The 20,157-nt window shown below is 41.5% G+C and overlaps 1 protein-coding gene across 3 annotated transcripts; it reads left to right on the top strand.

Annotated features, from left to right (window-relative positions):
* Positions 1-7,357: 7,357 nt before the first annotated feature.
* LOC118411582 (ribosome biogenesis protein BMS1 homolog) lies at positions 7,358-20,125 on the top strand. Of its 3 annotated transcripts, none has more exons than XM_035814001.1 (21): positions 7,358-7,537; positions 8,118-8,293; positions 8,850-9,040; positions 9,321-9,400; positions 9,821-10,009; positions 10,210-10,352; positions 10,859-10,980; positions 11,673-11,875; positions 12,379-12,512; positions 12,769-12,910; positions 13,209-14,046; positions 14,306-14,439; positions 14,786-14,989; positions 15,413-15,559; positions 15,694-15,882; positions 16,449-16,629; positions 17,030-17,211; positions 17,626-17,773; positions 18,052-18,221; positions 18,530-18,685; positions 19,367-20,125. In XM_035814001.1, the coding sequence occupies exons 2-21, from the start codon at positions 8,121-8,123 to the stop codon at positions 19,607-19,609; spliced, it is 3,969 nt and encodes a 1,322-aa protein (XP_035669894.1). In that variant the 5' UTR covers positions 7,358-7,537; positions 8,118-8,120; the 3' UTR covers positions 19,610-20,125. The 3 variants fall into 3 exon arrangements, with proteins under 3 accessions (XP_035669894.1, XP_035669895.1, XP_035669893.1); XM_035814002.1 differs by having other exon boundaries at positions 7,385-7,537; positions 8,115-8,293; positions 12,772-12,910; XM_035814000.1 differs by having other exon boundaries at positions 7,385-7,537; positions 8,115-8,293.
* Positions 20,126-20,157: the final 32 nt, after the last annotated feature.

Genomic DNA, 20,157 nt, shown 5'->3' with positions numbered 1-20,157 from the left:
AGCATTGGCGCAACTGTGTCAATTTGTTTTGACACACCTGTAGTATGGCACATTTGTATCTGAATACAACCCCCTTAGTAACGTATGACATTATATCCGAATAAACCTCCCTCAACAACGTAAAATCTCAACAGGACAAGAACAGTGTCATTCTATATGATACACATGTAGAAAGTCTCTGTTTCATTCGTACAAACTTGCTCTCTTAAGAACGGAAATCTTCGGCATTGGCGCAACTGTGTCAATTTGTTTTGACACACCTGTAGTATGGCACTGTTCTATCCGAATAAAAGCTCCCTTTATAACGTAAAATCTTAACAGGACAAGAACAGTGTCATTCTATATGATACACATGTAAAAAGTCTCTGTTTGATCCATACAAACCTCTCTTAAGAACGCAAATCTTGGGCATTGACACAACTGTGTCAATTTTTTTGGACACACCTGTAGTATGGCACATTTGTATCTGAATACAACCCCCTTAGTAACGTAAAATCTCGACAGGACAAGAACTGTGCTAATCTTTATTGTAGAAAGTCTCTGTTCCATCCGTATAAACTTGCCTTGATAGCCGGGAAAGCTTCGACATTGGCACAGGCTGTCACTTTTTTTACAAACCTGTAGTATGGCACCGGTCTATCCGTATTCCGTATAAACCTCCCCCATAACGAAAAGCCTCTACATTGTAGTATGGTATGTAAAAACAACCTCAAGAGTACAGTAATCCATTAAATGTGTTAAAGTTACTGCCAGGTGATAGTGCAACAACACTACACTATAAGTATTGTTGACCCGGAAGCAGTTGATCCTTATCCTATAACCCGGTATATTTGAAAACCCCATGCAGTGCGTAACTCGTCCCGAAAACAATAGCGAAACGCACCACTGAAACCCTGAAAATTGGTCAACTTTCAGGCGTAATTACATGACTTCTAACTGCGGTCTAGCTTTCGAAAATAGTTCCTCGTGACTTATCAACCCCTTCCAAGAACGGGGAACCATTTTTAGGCTGATATAACGCATCGCGGCTTTACTATACCGTTTTCTTTGAGATCTACCGTAAGAAGTCAATACGGCTACGTACAACACCCCAGTTTATTTGGGGTTTCAAATGGAGGCGGCACACCCTGTGTTGACCGCCGAAAAGAGGCACAAGACATCGTCACGGAAAAACTTGATAGTTCAGCCGCAATCTGTCCAATCAGGCAAAATAAGGTGTTGTACAAATCAGGACAAGATGGCCAAGCAACTGCAGTTCATTAGACGAAATATTCATATGAGAGGAAGGAGATTCATCGAGTTAAAGTTGACCGATTTTCCCAGGATTTCCTATGGGTTTCGCCATTGCTATCAAGCCAAAATACGCACCATATGGGGGTTTCGAGGTGTCCGTTATATAGGGCGAGGCTCGACTGTTTCCGGGTCACACTGGCAGTAATACGGCAGTGGGCGATATGATGATTTTAGCAACCTCAACCAGCGGTTTCCTGTTAGCCTGGTATCCAGCCGTAATATAGTTATATTACGGCTGGATACCAGGCTAGTTTCCTGTTGATATAGCCGTACGGTTACCCTCAAGTATGCTGTGTACGTTCAGTTCCTGAACAAAGAGAGCAAGGAGCGGTTAATGAGGAGCGGTTACATAAAGATATAACGTCCTTGGTTACATGAGGTAACAACAGTTACTCCTTCCAAACCAAAGGCATCTACACTACGGCTGTACACTTCTATGGAATTCGAAGTAACAATAAATTGTACGCTATGCAGACCGGCCATTGGTACAGATAGAAGTTTTTGTGTCATAAATTATTCTACGGGCAAGGTAAGGCTAAATGTTGAAATAATGCGCTATTGAGAAACAAATAGACACTAGATGACTGGAAGTTAGATTATACGTACTAGTAAAAAGTTTACGGCTGCCTTTGCTCGACTAGTTGTGTGGGAGATAAAAAAAACTATGTCAAACCTATCGGACAGCTCATTTCAAAGTGTATACGCAACCTAACTGAGGATGACAAACCAGTCAAAGACACACTTGAGAACTGCGCCTTTAAAGTGTATAGTAACTAATTGAGGTGTAAACTTACATACTAAAGAAGAAAACTTAAAAAGAAAGCCTTTTTCTAAAACAAAAGATTGTCAAGCCCCTGACTCACCTAAGAACTGCGTTCTGTAAGTGTATACTAACCGTGAGAGAACGACGAGAAATCTTTTAAGGAAATCTTTTTCTGAAAGAAAAGTGCGTCATCGCCATGACACACCTACGAACTACACTATTTGTATATTAACAGAGTACGAAAAGAAATCTTTTAATGAAACCTTTTTCTAACAGAGAAGTGCGTCATGCCCATGACACATTTAAGAATTGCGCTCTCCAAATGTATACTAACAGAGAACGAAGAGAAATAGTTTAAGGAAATCCTTCTCTTTTATGAAAGAAAAGTGCGTCATGCCATGACACACGTAAGAATTGCGCTCTCTAAGTGTATACTAACAGAGAACGAAGAGAATTATTTGAAAGAAACTTTTCTCTTTTATTAAAGAAAAGTGCGTCATGCCATGACACACTTAAGAATTGCGCTGTCTAAGTGTATACTAACAGAAAACGAAGAGAAATATTTGAAAGAAACTTTTCTCTTTTATGAAAGAAAAGTGCGTCATGCCATGACACACGTAAGAATTACGCTCTCTAAGTGTATACTATCAGAGAATGAAGAGAAATATTTGAAATAAACCTGTTCACTTTTATGAAAGAAAAGTGCGTCATGCCATGACACACGTAAGAATTGCGCTCTCTAAGTGTATACTAACAGAGAACGAAGAGAAATATTTGAATGAAACTTTTCTCTTTTATTAAAGAAAAGTGCGTCATGCCATGACACACTTAAGAATTGCGCTCTCTAAGTGTATACTAACAGAGAACGAAGAGAAATATTTGAAAGACACTTTTCTCTTTTATTAAAGAAAAGTGCGTCATGCCATGACACACTTAAGAATTGCGCTCTCTAAGTGTATGCTAACAGAGAACGAAGAGAAATATTTGAAAGAAACGTTTCTCTTTTATGAAAGAAAAGTGCGTTATGTTTAAGAATTGCGCTCTCTAAGTGTATAATAACAGAGAACGAAGAGAAATAGTTTAAGGAAACTTTTCTCTTTTATAAATGAAAAGTGCGTCATGACATGACACACTTAAGAATTGCGCTCTCTAAGTGTATACTAACAGAGAAGAAAGAGAAATTTTCTAAGGGAACTTTTTTCTGAAAGAAAAGTGCGTCATGCCCATGACACACTTAAGAATTGCACTCTCTTTTTGTATACTAACAGAGTATGAAGAGAAGTCTTTTAAGGAAACACTTTTCTGAAAAATCGAAAGTAAAGAAGGTCAAGCCCTTGACACACCTAAGAACTACGTTATGTAAGTGTATACTAACAGAAAACGAAGAGAAATCTTTTAAGGAAACCTTTCTCATTTTCTGAAAGAAAAGTGCATCATCTTATGACACACCTACGAACTGCCTTCTCCAAGTGAATACTTACACAAAACGAAGAGAAATCTTTTAAGAAAACCTCTCTCTTTTTCTGAAAGAAAATTGCGTCAAGCCCACGACACACTTAAGAATTGCGCTCTCTATTTGTATATTAACAGAGTACGAAAAGAAATCTTTTAAGGAAACTTTTTTCTAAAACTGGCAAAACGTTATCAGGCTAGGGCAAAGTTGCTTGGTATGTCAGGTGCTGGCCGCAGACTCCCTTGAAATAAGCCTGTTTGTTTAACCGTCAGACAGCAGATTCTCAGTGTGGACCAAGGCTCACAGTTTAATAAGGTCCTTGGCCACATCAAGTAAATAGTCCATTTCTGAACTCAGCTGAACCTCCTTGCTTCCAACTGGATACTGAGTCAGGACACGCGGGCTCCACGGCTACGCGTTCTGGTATGACCTCTCTGTTGCGACCCGGAAGTATACTGGATATACTGGAAAGCGGTAGCCCAGAAACCCCCACGCAGTACGAAATCGTCGCCGAAATCAGGCATTTCACGGCAGTTTGAAGGCCAACTTTAGCTCTTGAAATCTCACCGTAACATAATATCTAAAAGTTCAAATGCACTGCATGTGATAGATCAACTTGTCAGGATCACGCAGATACCTTTTATAGCATCATCTGGCAAATATTATCTTTTCTATCGAGTTTTTCCGTGACGATGTCTTGTGCCTCTTTTCGGCGGTCAACACCTGAAGTCTAGCGACCATCTCTTCCAGGGAATTATCCTGAATAGGGGTGGGTACCGGTACAGAAAATTCAGGTTCAGGTCCGGTTCAGGTCCAAAGGATCAGGTCCAGGTCCGGACCTGAACCTGGACCTGATGCAGTATGACTCATACCAATGGTCCATTTCACTACAAAGAAATCTGTTTGGTGGAGCATTAGACTTACACTGGTGTTTTAAAATCCTACAACGCTAACTGCACATTTACGATTGGCTGTAAAACTTGGTAGAAATTACTATAAACTCTACTCTACTTAACTCTTGTTATTTTTGTCCACCTGCAAGCACCAAAACGTGTGAATGCCTCATAAAATAATCTGTTAATTTTCTAATCGGTCCAACATCCGGTCCACCTAATTTTTTCAGGTCCGGTTTTTCTGGACCGGTCCAATAAGAAAAACCGGTTTTGTACCGGTACGCTGTACCGGTACCCAGCCCTAATCCTGAAGCAAAATAACTAGTTATGGGGTGAGAGGATATTCCTTCAGCTACAAGACCAACTGAGTTTTGATCCTTCAACTTCTTTAATTTTGAAAAATTATAGGGAAAAACCATTATTTTCATGTCAAAAATGATGTACAAAATCGGGCATTTTCGCATTGGATAAAACAGATGAAGTAGATTTTTCCGGCAAGCACGACTGATACTGCCAGAAAGAGGAAAGTCTAAAGAGTAATCCAGCCAATTATGAAGAAAATTCTAGTACTACAGTGTTACACCTTTTGGTGCATCTTGTAAAGATTCAGGCAGAGACTGCTTGTACTACTAGACTATGTATTCAGTAAAGTGTTAGTAGGATACAGTTCTGCATGTGTGCTCAGTCCAGGGTCCGGTAGGAAAGAGATCGAATGTCCTTGCTGTCTTGCTGTCAGAGCACATCCTGCTTAATATGCATGTATTGGACTAGTCTAAGTTCACAGAGATTGTAGGGGTGTTAACGGCTATCTTACTTCTTGTAACATACAGTTTTTTTAATCATCCAAGACGCGCGGCATTGCAACTTGGCTTAACACAGCGCTTCAGAGGTCAATCTAGGTCACGAGCCTAATCACATTCAGGCGTAGGAATATCCCGGAAGTAAGCCGCGGACCAAAACACAATTTGCACCAAAAACACACCATTTCCTACGCTTTTCAGCCATGTAACCTTTTAATGTCATTTCGCAGGAAATAATGAGAAATCTCAACTCAAACATAGACCCTCGGAAGCCTTTCGTCACTTTTTTGTCGCGCACTACCTCGGAAGAACTGGGGTGTGCACCGTTAAGTTTATACCAGTAACCGTGGCGGGCAGTAGGTCTGAACAAAGTACATATAAGGGGGCACACACCAGTTTATTTGGGGGTCCAAATGGAGGCGGCACACCCTCAAGTCTAGCGACCATCTCTTCCAGGGAATTATCCTGAAGGAAAATAACTGTATATGGGGTGAGAGGATATACCTTCAGCTTCAAGACCAACTGAGTTTCGATCCTTCAACTTCTCTAATTTTGAAAAATTATAGGGAAAAAACATTATTTTCATGTCAAAAATGATGCACAAAATCGGGCATTTTCGCATTGGATAAAACAGATGAAGAAGATTTTTCCGGCTAGCACGACTGATACTGCCAGAAAGAGGGTTCGCTTAAAAGGCTGGGCTGTCTACCAGGCCAGGCTACCTGGCCTGTCTACCTGGCCTGGCTATCACGTCAGGCTACTCAGATCCCCCAATTCATACCCCCATCATGTGGCACTCAGCCAAAATAGCTGATTGACAGGCATAGTAATTGCTAATTTTCAACCCTGCCAGTGTCTGGGAGGCCTTCCTTGCAGCTGTCAGGAACACATTCAAGTACTGTACCAGTACTGTGTTCGGTAAATGCTTTAGGGTGTTAGACCTAGAAAACAGAGGTCCTGGGTTCAAATCCTTTGACATGTCACAAAATCTGTTAACAGTACTTTCCCCACTCTAACTTGTACAAGGGGGTTGGAGAGATTATTGTCAGTGGAAGGAGAGGATTGGGCTCTGTCCTGGACACAAAAATTGTACAGTGGATAACAATCCACAGCCTCAAAAATGCTATGTGACTACTAAGATTGTATATGTCAACATGGCATACTAGCATAGAGAACAAGGAGGCACATGTAATTATACAGTACCCCCCTTGGTCAATACAAGTTAAGCTTTACAGTGAGCAAGTGATTTATGCTCTCCCTTCTTGTTGCACAAGCTGAGATAGTTTCTGTTCTAGAAGATAGATATTCAATAAAGAAACAAATTTATGTTGCTGGCAAGCCCATTCTTACACACACACACACACACACACACACACACACACACACACACACACACACACACACACACATTTACACACCCACAAACATACACAAACACACTTGTGTTCCTGACATGCTGCAAGCAAGGCCTCCCAGACACATTCCCAAAGGGCCCAGCCAGTGGTGGACAGGGCAACCTTGGGTCACTGGCACTAGCAGGGTTGGAGATCAGCAATTACTATGCCTGTCAATCAGCTATTTTGGCTGAGTGCCATATGATGGGGCTATGAATGGGGGGATCTGAGTAGCCTGACGTGATAGCCAGGCCAGGTAGACAGGCCAGGTAGCCTGGCCTGGTAGACAGCCCAGCCTTTTAAGCGAACCCCCAGAAAGAGGAAAATCTAAAGACTAATCCAGCCAATTATAAAGAAAATTCTAGTACTACAGTTTTTTTAATCATCCACGGCGCGCGGCATTGCAACTTTGCTCGACACAGCGCTTCAGAGGTAAATCTAGGTCACCGGCCTCTTTACATTCAGGCGTAGGGATATCGCGGAAGCAACGCGCGGACCAAAACACAATTTGCACCAAAAACACACCATTTCCTACGCTTTTCAGCCATCTTTAATGTCATTTCGCAGGAAATAATGAGAAATGTCAACTCAAACATGGGCCCTCGGAAGCCTTTCGTCACTTTTTGGTCGCGGACTACCACGGACCCCGGTCGCGGAAGAACTGGGGTGTGCACCGATAACTGTTACTTTTACTTTTAAGTTTACCAAATCCTCGAGAATTAAACTGAGCCCTCTATGCGTCGCCAAAATAAGTGCTTTTTTTAATACTTTCCCCCTGCGATGACAATGTAACATTCCTATTTTACCGGATATCCCAGCATCCTCTGGATATCAACATGGCGGCGCCCATGTGTTTGGAAAAGTTTGTGTAGATTTACTTTCAATTTTTCAGAAATCGTGGACACAGTATGGATGTATTTTAAACCGGAGAGCTCTAACAGGTAAGGACGAACTATAGGTTATATCCAGTGATGACGGTTACCTCGTATATTGGTGTTTCTATGTGCATAAAGACCGATCATTTTTTAGAGGTGGGGTGCACATGTGCCGCAGAGTGTCGCAAGCTTGTTTAGACCAAGGAGGTTGAAAAAAGGAAGCGCAGAGTAGCATGATTTGAGTACGTGTGGTTCTATCTTATCATGATATTTATGGTCAAAGGCTTTTAAGAAGAGAAAAGGGTCCATGCAAAGTGACTCTTATTGTTGTTTATGTCTTATGATCCAAAGCACAGACCGATGCGACCCATGTGCTCGAAGGGGTTTACGGAAAAGCCTGCTCGAAGTGTACAAAACGTAACTAAAAGAGCATTATCTAAACGTATGTAAACTCTGATGTTATTAGTCTTCCATACTAATAGCTACGTTGGTTATAGTGTAGTTATGTTACCATGTGCATAACTTGAAATGAAGTACTAGCGAGGAAACTTGTTGGCCTTTTTGTAACTGGGCACTACAAGGGGCTGAATAAATTAACAAAATTGATGATGATGTCTAAAAAATTTATTCCACTTTTTCGCAGTAGAATATGAGTGAGTTTGACGCTGCTAGTCACAAGCCCCACCGGGCGCGCCAGCATGGCCGTAAGCAGGAGAAGAAGAAGGCAAAAACTCCGCAGGATGAAAACCTGTCAGCCAAACAGCGGAACCCCAAGGCCTTCACTGCACAGTCAGCTGTGCGTATGGCAAGGCAATACAGGAGGTAACTGCTTTTTGTATGTTAGATTTACACAACGTATGTATTTGTGAACAATTCCCACAAGAGTTGAGTCAGTTAATATCAGTCATACTTGTGTATAGAGAAAGATCAATTTTAGTGATATTTAACTTAAGCATTAAGCTCCGGGTATTTGTTATATTGTTCGGGAGAACTGTCTCCAATTAAGACCCATCCCTATCTATGTTCCTGGATTGAAATTTGCTTGTTGAGACAAAAATCTTTTTACCTCATCTGTTGAAAAAATCTAAACTCCTTGATATGAAAACAAATTTTTGTAATCATAAAACAAATTCAACACAGAAAATCAACAACATTGGCTTCCAAAGGCTTCAAAATTCTAGTTGAGTCAAATTTTGCCTTTTCCTTTGCAATGCATCCTGTAGTAGTAGTTGTAGTATCCATTATTTGATTATACAAAGAGGTGAACAGCAGTTGGCCCGATCCTTAATAGATATGTGAATGAAATACATGTAAATAAAAACAAGTAGATGAAACCTCTCAACATTGCACTAAGATGAGCATTTTCCCTCCCTGACAGGGCTCAAGATGTGAAGACCAAGAAGCAGCATATTCCATACGTGGATAGAACCCCGCTTGAGCCACCTCCCATCGTGGTTGGGATTGTGGGACCCCCCAAGGTTGGGAAGTCCACCCTGATGCAGTGTCTGATCAAGAATTTCACCAAACAGAGACTGTCCAACATCCAGGGGCCTGTCACTATTGTGTCTGGTAAGGGAATCGTGCATCTACAGTAGAGAATAACACTTGTCACATTAAACTAGATGTTATCATGTCACCCTAACGCTATTGATGTTAAGCTGGCATTTGAAATCCTACCTGTTTGTCCACTGTACAAAAACAGCCTTTTAGCTGTCAAAGGTTTTAAGTCAATGAATTTATCCCTTCTCTCTCCTTAAACTTTAGTGATACATTGATATTGTGATACCCCGGTATAGACCTATTTTTACCAGTACTGCATTGTGTTTAAGTTGTTGAATTTTCCCATCAGGCAAGAAGAGGAGACTGACTCTGTTTGAATGTGGGAATGACATCAGCTCCATGATAGACATTGCCAAAGTTGCTGACCTGGTAGGTTGTTAATAGCCTGGTTGCCATCCCATTTAGTTAACCAGGGCTCCCATATGGGAAGCGAGCATGTTAGAAGTTTTGCACACAAGCTAGAAAATTGCACTCTTCAGATCAGAAAGCTCTTCTCTCACACACATTCACTATCCAGTTTATCGTCACAGCCACCAGTCAGGATCAATTGAGTAATGAGGTGAAAAGGGATGAAAGTTATGTTTAGGACATGGTTATTATGTTTTATGTATAATCCATAGTCTGGACATTTTCTTATCTCTTACAAAGTTACTTTGAATGTAGCTCTGAATAGTCTTTAAACATTTCAAGACATATACATGTATAATCATATGTTTTCAAAACTAGATGTAAGCAAAATTTTTTTGAGCCCTTTGATGATGAAAATTTGCTCAACAATCCTTTTTTCAGGTTCTTGTGCTGATTGATGCCAGTTTTGGTTTTGAGATGGAGATTTTTGAGTTCCTGAACATCTGCCAGGTGCACGGCTTCCCCAAGATCATGGGAGTGCTGACTCACCTGGACCACTTCAAGAACAACAAGCAGCTCAGGAACACCAAGAAGAGACTCAAGCACAGGTTCTGGACAGATGTCTATCCTGTAAGTTGATATTTCTATGAGGAACTGTCCTCATCCCTTGTCCTTTATCCTACCTCTTTTTGGTTTTGTAGTCTCTTCTAATATATGAATTAGAAGTATTGCACAGTGCTGCATATCACCAAGGAGGTTTCGTATCACATAACCTGCAGCTGTAGTATTGGTATGACTAAATCAACTGTGTGATCACCTGTTTTTTTCAGGGTGCAAAGTTGTTCTACCTGTCTGGTATGGTGTATGGAGAGTACCAGAAGACTGAGATCCACAACTTGGGCCGCTTCATCTCCGTGATGAAGTTCCGCCAGCTCCAGTGGAGAACGACCCACCCCTACGTCCTCGCAGACAGGTGGGCTCTGCAGAACATGAAAATCCTGTGTGCTTCACATTGAAAAAATATTGTGTGAAAAATTTTTAAAAATAACCACACATGATGATGGAGTGAGAGAACAGGTGTGTTTCACCTGCACAGGCTGTCAACCCAGCAGGTCATACAATATACGTGTAATGTAATATTGTACTGCTTCAGTGATCAGCTACTATGGCATGGATGCACGCATACAGGCTGAAAAGTGTCTGTTGCAAAGTAGTCTATTTGATACTGATTTAACTCCCAATGATAAGATTTCATGTAAGAAAATTGAACAAGTGGTCAAATGTCTGTGGAGCCATAAATTAAAGCTTTGGCATAAGCAAAGATACCACACAGCAAGTTCTTCCAGTAGAAATTTGAGGTTTTCAGCTATAAGTTGAATATAAATCTTAGTGTATGTAAGATTATTATATTCACAGCTTGTATTTTGTTTTGAAGTGTCCAGTGTTATTTAGACTAGTTCTGTCATTTTTTTGGTGTAGGATGGAAGATTTGACCGGCCCAGAAGACGTGAGACAGAACCCGAAGTGCGACAGGACGGTGGCACTGTATGGTTTTCTGCGTGGGGCTCACATGAGAGCCAACAGCAGCGTGCACATTCCAGGTGAATTTTCTCTAACAGTAAGGTCATGTTGATTTAATCATATGATGGATAACATTCTCTTGGAATCTCGAAACTGATGTGAGCATAAAAATAAAAATAAAAGTTGCATTCATTATGAGATCTAAGTGGTCCAGAAGGTATCTGTTTACTTACTTGTTTTGAGTCTCATTAGCCCTTAGTCATAAATGGAATTTTTTTCAGGGTAGGCCTTGGCCTAGCAAATCCAAATCTGGATACAGAATTTGTTATAATGTTGATTACAACTATGGAGGAAAGTACTCCTATGGTGGTTTCTGTCTTTTTCTACTACTTCTTTGTAGATGTGTGCTTAATCTTGTAAGGTCTCCAGCACAAGGGGTTTGTACTGTATGCATCTGTATAACGGTAGGTCCAGTCGCATTTAGTAGACATTCAGCTATCGAAGCTTCTGGCTCCTAGTGAAGCAGGGCACCACTTCCCAGCTGCCACCTTGCTGGGTGACAGTGAGAACAGCTTGCCTTGCTGTCCAGGTTGTGGAGACTTTGTAGCTCTTAAATGTAGTAAAAGCTAGGTACGCATTTTGCCGACTCAAGTGAGGAAGTATGTGTTAGGTGCCTTTCCCAAGAGCACAATGCTGGGGCCTATCAGGGATTCAGAACTAAAACCTTGAGATTTTAGACCCTAACCACGATACCATGTTGCCACCTTTCCAGGTTGTGGAGACTTTGTAGTCCGAGACGTCAGCATGCTGCCCGACCCCTGTCCTCTCCCTGACAAGGAGAAGAAGCGAGCGCTGAACCAGAAGGAGCGACTGATCTACGCTCCCTTCTCTGGGGTGGGGGGGATCGTGTATGACAAGGACGCTGTGTACATCGACCTGGGAGGGAGCCATTCTCACCAGAAGGAACCTGAGGAGGTAATGACTGTCAAGTTTGAATGGTAGCCTGGTGACTTTAAGTTCAAACAGTATGCAGATAAGTAGATATGACATTATCATGCATGTGTCAGGGTAGATATTGCAAATTTGTTTCCACCTGTAGAGGTCCTGATCAGAGTCCGTAAAGGTACGAGTTTTTTTATTTAAGACAGTCAAAGTTTTTAAACTTTGATTCATGTCTCTTAATGTCAATAGATTAATGTGAATTTTAGGATTCATAACTGGGAGACCACCCTAACACATTGTTGACATCTTGATTGGATTTTATGCAGACAGAAACTCCAACCAGGATCTCTGACAACAGGATCAGCAAATTTGCCAGATTGTTAGCAATTTTTCCTTGAAAGAAATTGAACTATAGTTATTTGGTACAATAAAACTGTGACCAGCCAAAATAATTGATTTTTCATTTTGTGAAATGATTGTACCCTGAGGTAGTGAATGCTTGACTTGATTACAGTGGAGTTTTTCTTCATCCCTAGATCACCCCTGGTTCGACCCATGAGTTGGTATCTTCCATCATTGACACCAAACACACCATCGACACCAAGATGGCTGCTAGCGAAGTCAGCATCTTCAGAGGATCTGTCCCTGTCACGTCCACACAGATGGAAAGGTAAACCTTGGCAGCTGAAGAATAAACTAAGTGAAGGTTTCACTAGTTACCTTGCTTATAAACTAGTTGCCAAAACAAAATACCTGCAGTTCGTGTAGTCAGACCTTTTAGTGTCTAGTCAGTAAACTTCTTTCCTGTTTCAGTAATAGTATGTTTTTACAGTGAGTGTTGCTAGCCCGAAAATTGATGCACGTGCAGATGTCAAATATATACCGAGACAGCAGAAATGACAGCTAATGTTTGTTGTTATGACCAGCAGCTCATCATCAGGACCAGAGGAAGAGATGGTGACTGATGAGACAACAGGAAGGACCAGGAGGAGGGCAGTGTTTGAGGAAGAGGAAGAGGAGGAGGGAGGAGAGGACAGCAGTGATGAGGAGGAAGATGATGAAGATGAGGTATGTGAATGCTGATGACAACAAGATACAAACTGGTGTGTAAAGATTTTAACTTAACAGTACTGAACAGTACCCAGGCAGCATGCAGATTAAGCTAGTCCACTTTATCCACCCGTGATATCAATTTTTGTTGTCAAATCTGTCATTTCATCTAATGAAAGCATATCTTCATCAATTTCTTGTCATGTTTAGATCAATTAGTCCTAAGGTTAACATCATCCTCAAACTGGTATATAGAGCATGGGAAAATGAATTGTTGCTCATCCCGGCCACTGAATTTGATTTTCATTCTGTCCAGGATGAAGATGGAATGACACAGGTGGATGCAGAAGTGTCCTTCAGAACACCTGGAGATGGTCATGCATCAAAGAAAAGAATTTCGATCTCCCAGACGGGACAGGAGAAAGATGGTTATGCTTTTGCTGACAGCGATGATGACCTGGAAGTGGATTGGGATATACTACACCCTTCAGGAAAAGCACAAGTTCCCAAAACAACTGCTTCCTCAAAAACTGTGAAAATAACAGAGAAAGAAGACAACACTGGCGAAGATGAATCAGAGGAGGAGCAGGATGACAAAAGTGAAGATGATGAGATGGATGTTGCCATGGAAACTGCTAAGGAGAAACATGCTTCCACAAAGATGGGGAGAGACTCCTTAAGGACAAAACATACACCCAGAGAAACAGCTACAGAAGTTGGTATATCCAAAACAGTGGCCAAAGTAAGACAAAAAGCAAAGGAGGTACATTCAGAGAGTGAGGATTCAGATTCTGAAAGGAATTCCAACATGTCTAATTCCTCTGGTGGGGAGGATATGGATGAGAATGCAGGGAGTGAGTTAGATGATGATGGTGATGGTGATGAAGATGATGATGATTATGGTGATAACGATAATGATGATGAAGATGATCAAGAGGAAAGTTCTGTCGATGAGGATGGAGAGGAGGAGGAGGAAGATGAAAGGATTACCCCAGATGACACAAGTGCAGTTCTTCCCATGGAGACAGAGGGCGCTTTGAAGTGGAAGGAAAATCTTTCACAGAAGGCGACAGATGCGTTCCTGCGTCGCCAAGCAGACACACCAAACCTGAGGAAACTGGTATACGGAAGAGTGGCTGAGGACGAGTCTTCAGGTAGGAGAATTACTCTAGTACTGGTCACTACTGGTCCTGATTGTCCATGTTATATTGCAATCACTGTGCTTTACATAGTAGCATGTCCTTCAAATGTTGTTATTTTGCATTTCTTTATTTTGATGGAGGTGGGGGATATGGGATATGTCTATTGGTGAAATCTTAACTTCAGTATATGCTTCTTTTCAATTTGTGATGTCCTGATTAAACATTTGATTGATTGCATCAGTGGTTGATCAATGAATTGATCTTTCAACAGATGAGGAAGATGATGAACTTGGTGGATTGTTTAAAAGAACAACAAAAAAGGGTGAAGGAAGGAGTGGAGGACCCAATGATCTGGACTGTGCCAAGTTTCCCATTGCAACAGGGGATGCCAGAGAGTTTGAAGAGGTAAAGATTTTTTGGGTACAGACAATATCTAGGGATGGTCCCTGTAGCTCAATTGGTAGCAACCTCACAGGGCATCACGGTTGGAGTTGCACCTGTCTTTTGGAAGGGACATGAAATTGGGGTATTTGAGCATGTTAAAAAGGAAGGCCAAGTCACCCCTTCCTGTGAAAAACATACTCTCTTAGTCCTTCTGAAACAGGAAGGAAACTAGTTACTACAAAGGCCTTAACAAACAAACAAACAAACTGAAGACCTACAATTAACTTCCAAAAGCTCATTGTTAAAGATCAAGTTGCTCAGGCTTTCATTTAAGATTTTCACCCTTATCTAACATGTTGCCTTCTAGATCTACGATTTGATCAAGGACTGTTTTGTGACCGGAGACTGGGGTACCCAGGATGCAAAGAGGCAGTTAGAAGAGGACGAGGCTCTGTATGGGGACTTTGAGGACCTTGAAACTGGGGAGACACATACTGCACAGACAGAAGAAGAGGAGGCTGAGGGAGGGGAAGACCAGAAGGATAATCAGGAGGACCAGAATGGTGGACAGGTGATTTAAGAAGCTGCACATAGAACTACACACTTAACTCTTTTTTTATAGTTGCTTGGTACCCAAATTGTAGATAGGAAATGCAAACAGTAAGGAAGGAGTACAATGCAAATGTTACAAGCAACTGGATAGGTGTAATAAATCTATCCAGCTGCTGAAGTAACTTTTGTGTATCTTATTACATGTTTGTACATTGATGTCTAACTTTCAATGATGTAGTAAGGAAGCAGAAGGCTGGAAATAACTTTCTTCCTGATGTTTTAACTTCCTGCCAAATGTAAAGTCTCACTTCTTTTCTATCTAATCAATGATATTATTATTTCTTTGATCATCTTTATACAATTTGTACTTGTAGACATATTTGATTTTGTAATTAAAAAACCTGAGTGTCTTTTTTTCCAAATCACCCTCATTTCACCATAGACACCATCAGAAGAGAAGACAGCACGAGAGAAGCTGCTGGAGAAGAAGAGGAAACTGAAGGAGCTGTTTAATGCTGAGTATGACAATGAGGAAGGAGGAGAGTCTTACTATGACAGCCTGAAACAAGAGTTAGAGCAGCAAGCACAGGTAAGAGGGCACTCCACAGTTTAGGGTGTGATCACATTCATTCTAGGCTTTTGTAGAATTTTGATGTTGTAGGATTTTCAAGCAGGTTTGTGTATCGATTGTACAATGACTGTATGACTACAAACACTATTCAGATGAACCGGGCAGAGTTTGAGGACATGGATGCGGAGACCCGTGCCCAGTACGAGGGTTACCGCCCAGGGATGTACGTCCGACTGGAGGTGCCTGACATGCCCTGCGAGTTTGTGACCAACTTTGACGCCTCGTACCCTGTGATCATCGGTGCCCTGATGAGTGGTGAGGACAGTGTGGGATATGTGCAGGTGAGAACACAGGTGTTCATACTAGGGATGTGTACCGGTACGTACTGGGTACTGGTTACAGTACCATGAAAATTATTTAGGTACAGGTCCAAAATACAGGATAGAAATGTATTGATTACTGTACCTGAATAGACTTACACTTGAGTATTAAACGTTTTGACTTATTCTGTTACTAAAACCATGTTATCCCTGCCACAAAAGTCAAAATTTAGAAGATGGAAACATTTATATAGGACTGGTATTAAAATCAGCGCCATCAGTGCGAAGACTATCTGACTGCTGCCTACTCCTGTCTCAGGGATCCCAGCAGCAGTATAATCAAAAATGGATACGACGACGACGATCTTTGTTTTGATAAGAAAAGAGGTAGTACTCTATTCTAACCAGATATCTTCTTGCACGACTGAAGTGTAAATCTCCCAGAATGTGTGTTCATGTAGATAGCAGCACAATTTAGACTCAAGAAGTCTGCACAGGGGTATGTTGAATAGAGATGTCAAAGATCTCAAAGGAAACAATTTCTTTAATCCATATTTCATTCTAATTTCATGCTAATTTTCTTTCAGATGCGGCTGAAGAAGCATCGTTGGCACAAGAGAATCTTAAAGACGCGTGACCCCCTCATCTTCTCTGTCGGCTGGAGACGATTTCAGAGCGTTCCACTGTACAGCATCCAGGACCACAACATGCGCAACCGCCTGCTGAAGTACACTCCAGAGCACCTGCACTGCAGCGCCACCATCTGGGGTACGTTGGTACTGCAGCTGGGTGCTCATTTTGTTAATTGTACTATTATCTAGTTCCATCTGGTTAGAAAGGAAATTACAAAATAAAATGGATGAGCAGAGGCAGCCAGAACCCTGATGTGTTTTTTTTCAAGCACAAATGATTTAAAGGCACTCTATAAACAATATTATTCCAATGTACAATTTGAACATAATCTGCGACACAGAAACCTGTACCAGTGCCTCCTTTTCCAGAATATGATATGATGCTTCCATAATCAGGGTCAGGTACGGACCAGGACCTGACATATTCATGTATACACCTAGACCTGAATTTTCTGCACCGCTTCCCACCAGTAGTACTAGTAAGAACATGATAAGGAATGACCTGGTTTAACCAGCCATGCCCTGTCCATACCCAGGTCCCATCACCCCACAGGGCACAGGCGTCCTGTGTGTCCAGTCAGTCGGGGATCGGTCATCAGACTTCAGGATAGCCACCACTGGAGTTGTGGTGGAACTGGACAAGTCTGTCAACATTGTGAAGAAACTGAAGCTGACGGGGTACCCACTCAAAATATACAAGAACACAGCCTTTATCAAGGTATCCTTGCCACCCTTTTAGACCTTTTTTTGTAAGGATGCAACTGGCCACATCCATGGATGCAGTGTTTCATCATTATTATCACCATCACCAAATACCAGGTCTTTTGCATTCCAAACAAAAAGGGTCCTGATTTCCAGCCCTTAAGACTAGATGCTAATTATGTAAATCATGAGCTAAATGAGGAAATTTTATAGAAATGCTGTATTCCATGATAGGAGTCTCAAACATGTGACATATGTTACTAAGAATGAGAGGAACATATACTATGCAATTGAATACCTCATTTGTACATAGATTATATTTCAATAGCGATAAATGATGGGAATTTCATACTTGCATCATTAGGAAGGTGAACATAAGTAAATCCTAAATTCCTGTAGAAACATGTTTTGTTTTTGTTTCTGTTTACAGGACATGTTTAACTCCATCTTGGAGGTGGCCAAGTTTGAAGGAGCCACAGTGAGGACAGTCAGTGGCATCAGGGGGACCATCAAGAAAGCTATCAAGGCTCCAGAAGGGGCCTTCAGGGCCACATTTGAGGACAAAATCAGACTAAGTGGTACGTAATCTTTATCGACAGAAGTGGTATTTTATCTTTAAAGCTCATTGTTTATAGCATAGAGCCCTGGGATGCTCTTCTTCTACTATTTCCTTGTCTTTCTGTGTTGTCATGACTTTGTTCATGATCTGTATTGAAAACATAGTGTGCTCATGGTGCGCAGTCCAAGTGCCCCAACCCTCTTTCCACCCTCCTGTTCTATCCCACCAATATAGGGCTTGTGTGTACAAGTGACCCAACAGTACAACCCCCTTACCTCACTCTGTTCTATCCCACAGATATAGTGTTTGTGCGTACTTGGTGCCCAGTCCAAGTGCCTAGACTCTACAACCCCCTGACCACCCTCCTGTTGGCTGAGAAGGACAAGTGGTCTGGTATGAAGACTGTTGGGCAGCTCAAGTTTGAGCAGGGCATCAGGAACAACCCCAGCCAGGACTCACTCTACAAGGTAAAGATAGGTTTTGTTTCAATAATGTTTTGGATAATGTTTGTGTCCTTCTGTATATGTGTGTGTGTGTGTGAATGCATGTGTGTGTGTGCATGTTTGTGTATGTAATGTGTATTTGTGTATGTGCATGTGTCCTCCTGTGCATATCTTTTTGTTTTGTTTGTTTGTGTGTGTGTGTGTGTGTGTGTGTGTGTGTGTGTGTGTGTGTGTATTTGTCTTCCTGAGTGTATGTTCCCATGTGTGTGTTAGCAAGATAACTTGGGAATCACTATATGAGGAAGAATAACTCCTTGATTCTGTCCCTGTAGCCTGTAGAGAGGAAGCCCCAGAGGTTCCGGCCCCTGCGAGTTCCAGCCAAGCTCCAGCAGCACCTGCCCTTCAAAACCAAACCTAAACAGAACCCTGCCAAACCAGTCAAGGTCATGGACAGGCCAGCTGTCATCATGGAACCACATGAAAGAAAGGTAGGAGAATCACAAGGTTATGTTAATGAATGTTGATGAACAAGGAGTTTTTAGAAACAAGAAGTCTTTAGAAATTGATAAATTGTGTAAAGGCTTGGACACATTCGGGACCTTCTCATGACTTTGTTCCTGATCACACCCTGACCAAAGTTTGTGCTGGGTTGGTAGGAGCCAGGAATCTGTCCAATTTTAGCTCCAGTTCAATCCTCTGATTGCATCTAAGAAAGATGACTTTGCTGAGTTTGATTTATCAAAATTCATAGTCAACTGGTACAGACAGCTTTTAAAGATTATTGGGCAGACCTACTGTAAGTCCCAACCATGGTCTGGGGAAGGTTAAGAGGCCATGATCGGCTATTTGTGACAAGGGTTTTAGTAAGAAGTAGGAGGCGTACTTCTGGGAAATTTTTTTTACTAAAAAGGAAGTGATCTCGACCCAGCTTAAATTAACTAAATATCAGCTGTGCTACATTGTTCTCTTTGACTGGTCTTGACAGAGAAGACAGACACTATGTATAGAATATATAGGTGCATTTACAAGAGAAATTCCCCTAGCTTTTTTGACAAGTACAATGAATAGTGGACCATTGCTTAAGTGCGATTCTTAGCTTGCATGTCGGCCGGAATTCAGACAAACCAAGGTCAAGCAGCACCATTCTCATATTCTCATGTTTGTTCCAGGTGGCAGCTCTGATGAAGGCCTTACGGTCTGTTCACAAGGACAAGAAAAGCCAGGAAAAGCAGAAGGTCAAAGAGCGATACCAGAACTACAGGAAGCTGCTGGAAAAGGAGACTGCCAAAAGGGAAGCACGCGAGAAACAGTCCAAGAGGAAGGTCTACTCCATGATGTCCCAGATGGAGACAAAACGGAAAAAGAAACAGGGACTGGGTCATGACGTGCCCAAAATGGGCAAGTTTGAATAGATTGGAGATCTCAGGAGATGTTGAAAGGTGCATATGCCTTGGTTCCACAATATATAGTATAGTTAGAGTAGAGATTGAAATGTCACAAAATCACAGATGCTACAAGGAGACACCCCGAGGGGAGTCTGTGTCAACAGGATACTGGAAATGTCATAGGGTGATTGTAATCATTGATCTTAAGTGCCATGAATGGAAGTTAAAGTTCTTCAAAAGACACAGATATCAAAAATCATATTCATTTGCTTGCTGCTTTTTGGCAAATATTACATTGGGCAGGGAACCCATGTTATCTCCGTCATATTATAACTCATTTTGATTTGTTTCACATTACAGAATGGCTTTCTACAGTGTTGTAACTTTCCCTACATGTATCTCATCGACGTATGTAAAGGTAAAGCGGATAACTCACTAAAGCTGCAGCACGTTGGCATTGTTGCTGCGTCCTAAATTGGATTTTTGTCATCCTTGACTTTATACAGAGAATGTCACGCAAAACGTAGGATTAAAAAAACAAAACACACAAAGCTTAAAAGTTTATTTTCTTCATC

Source organism: Branchiostoma floridae, chromosome 3 (genome assembly GCF_000003815.2).
Source record: "Branchiostoma floridae strain S238N-H82 chromosome 3, Bfl_VNyyK, whole genome shotgun sequence".
NCBI lineage: Eukaryota > Metazoa > Chordata > Leptocardii > Amphioxiformes > Branchiostomatidae > Branchiostoma > Branchiostoma floridae.
This window is presented reverse-complemented; position numbering and strand designations above follow the sequence as displayed.

Coding starts and splice junctions, on each gene's coding strand:
- LOC118411582 (XM_035814001.1), top strand. CDS start 8,121: ATGAGTGAGTTTGACGCTGCTAGTCACAAGCCCCACCGGGCGCGCCAG. Junction 10,010..10,209: donor TCTGGACAGATGTCTATCCT/GTAAGTTGATAT, acceptor TGTTTTTTTCAG/GGTGCAAAGTTGTTCTACCT. Junction 15,883..16,448: donor ACAGTGTGGGATATGTGCAG/GTGAGAACACAG, acceptor ATTTTCTTTCAG/ATGCGGCTGAAGAAGCATCG.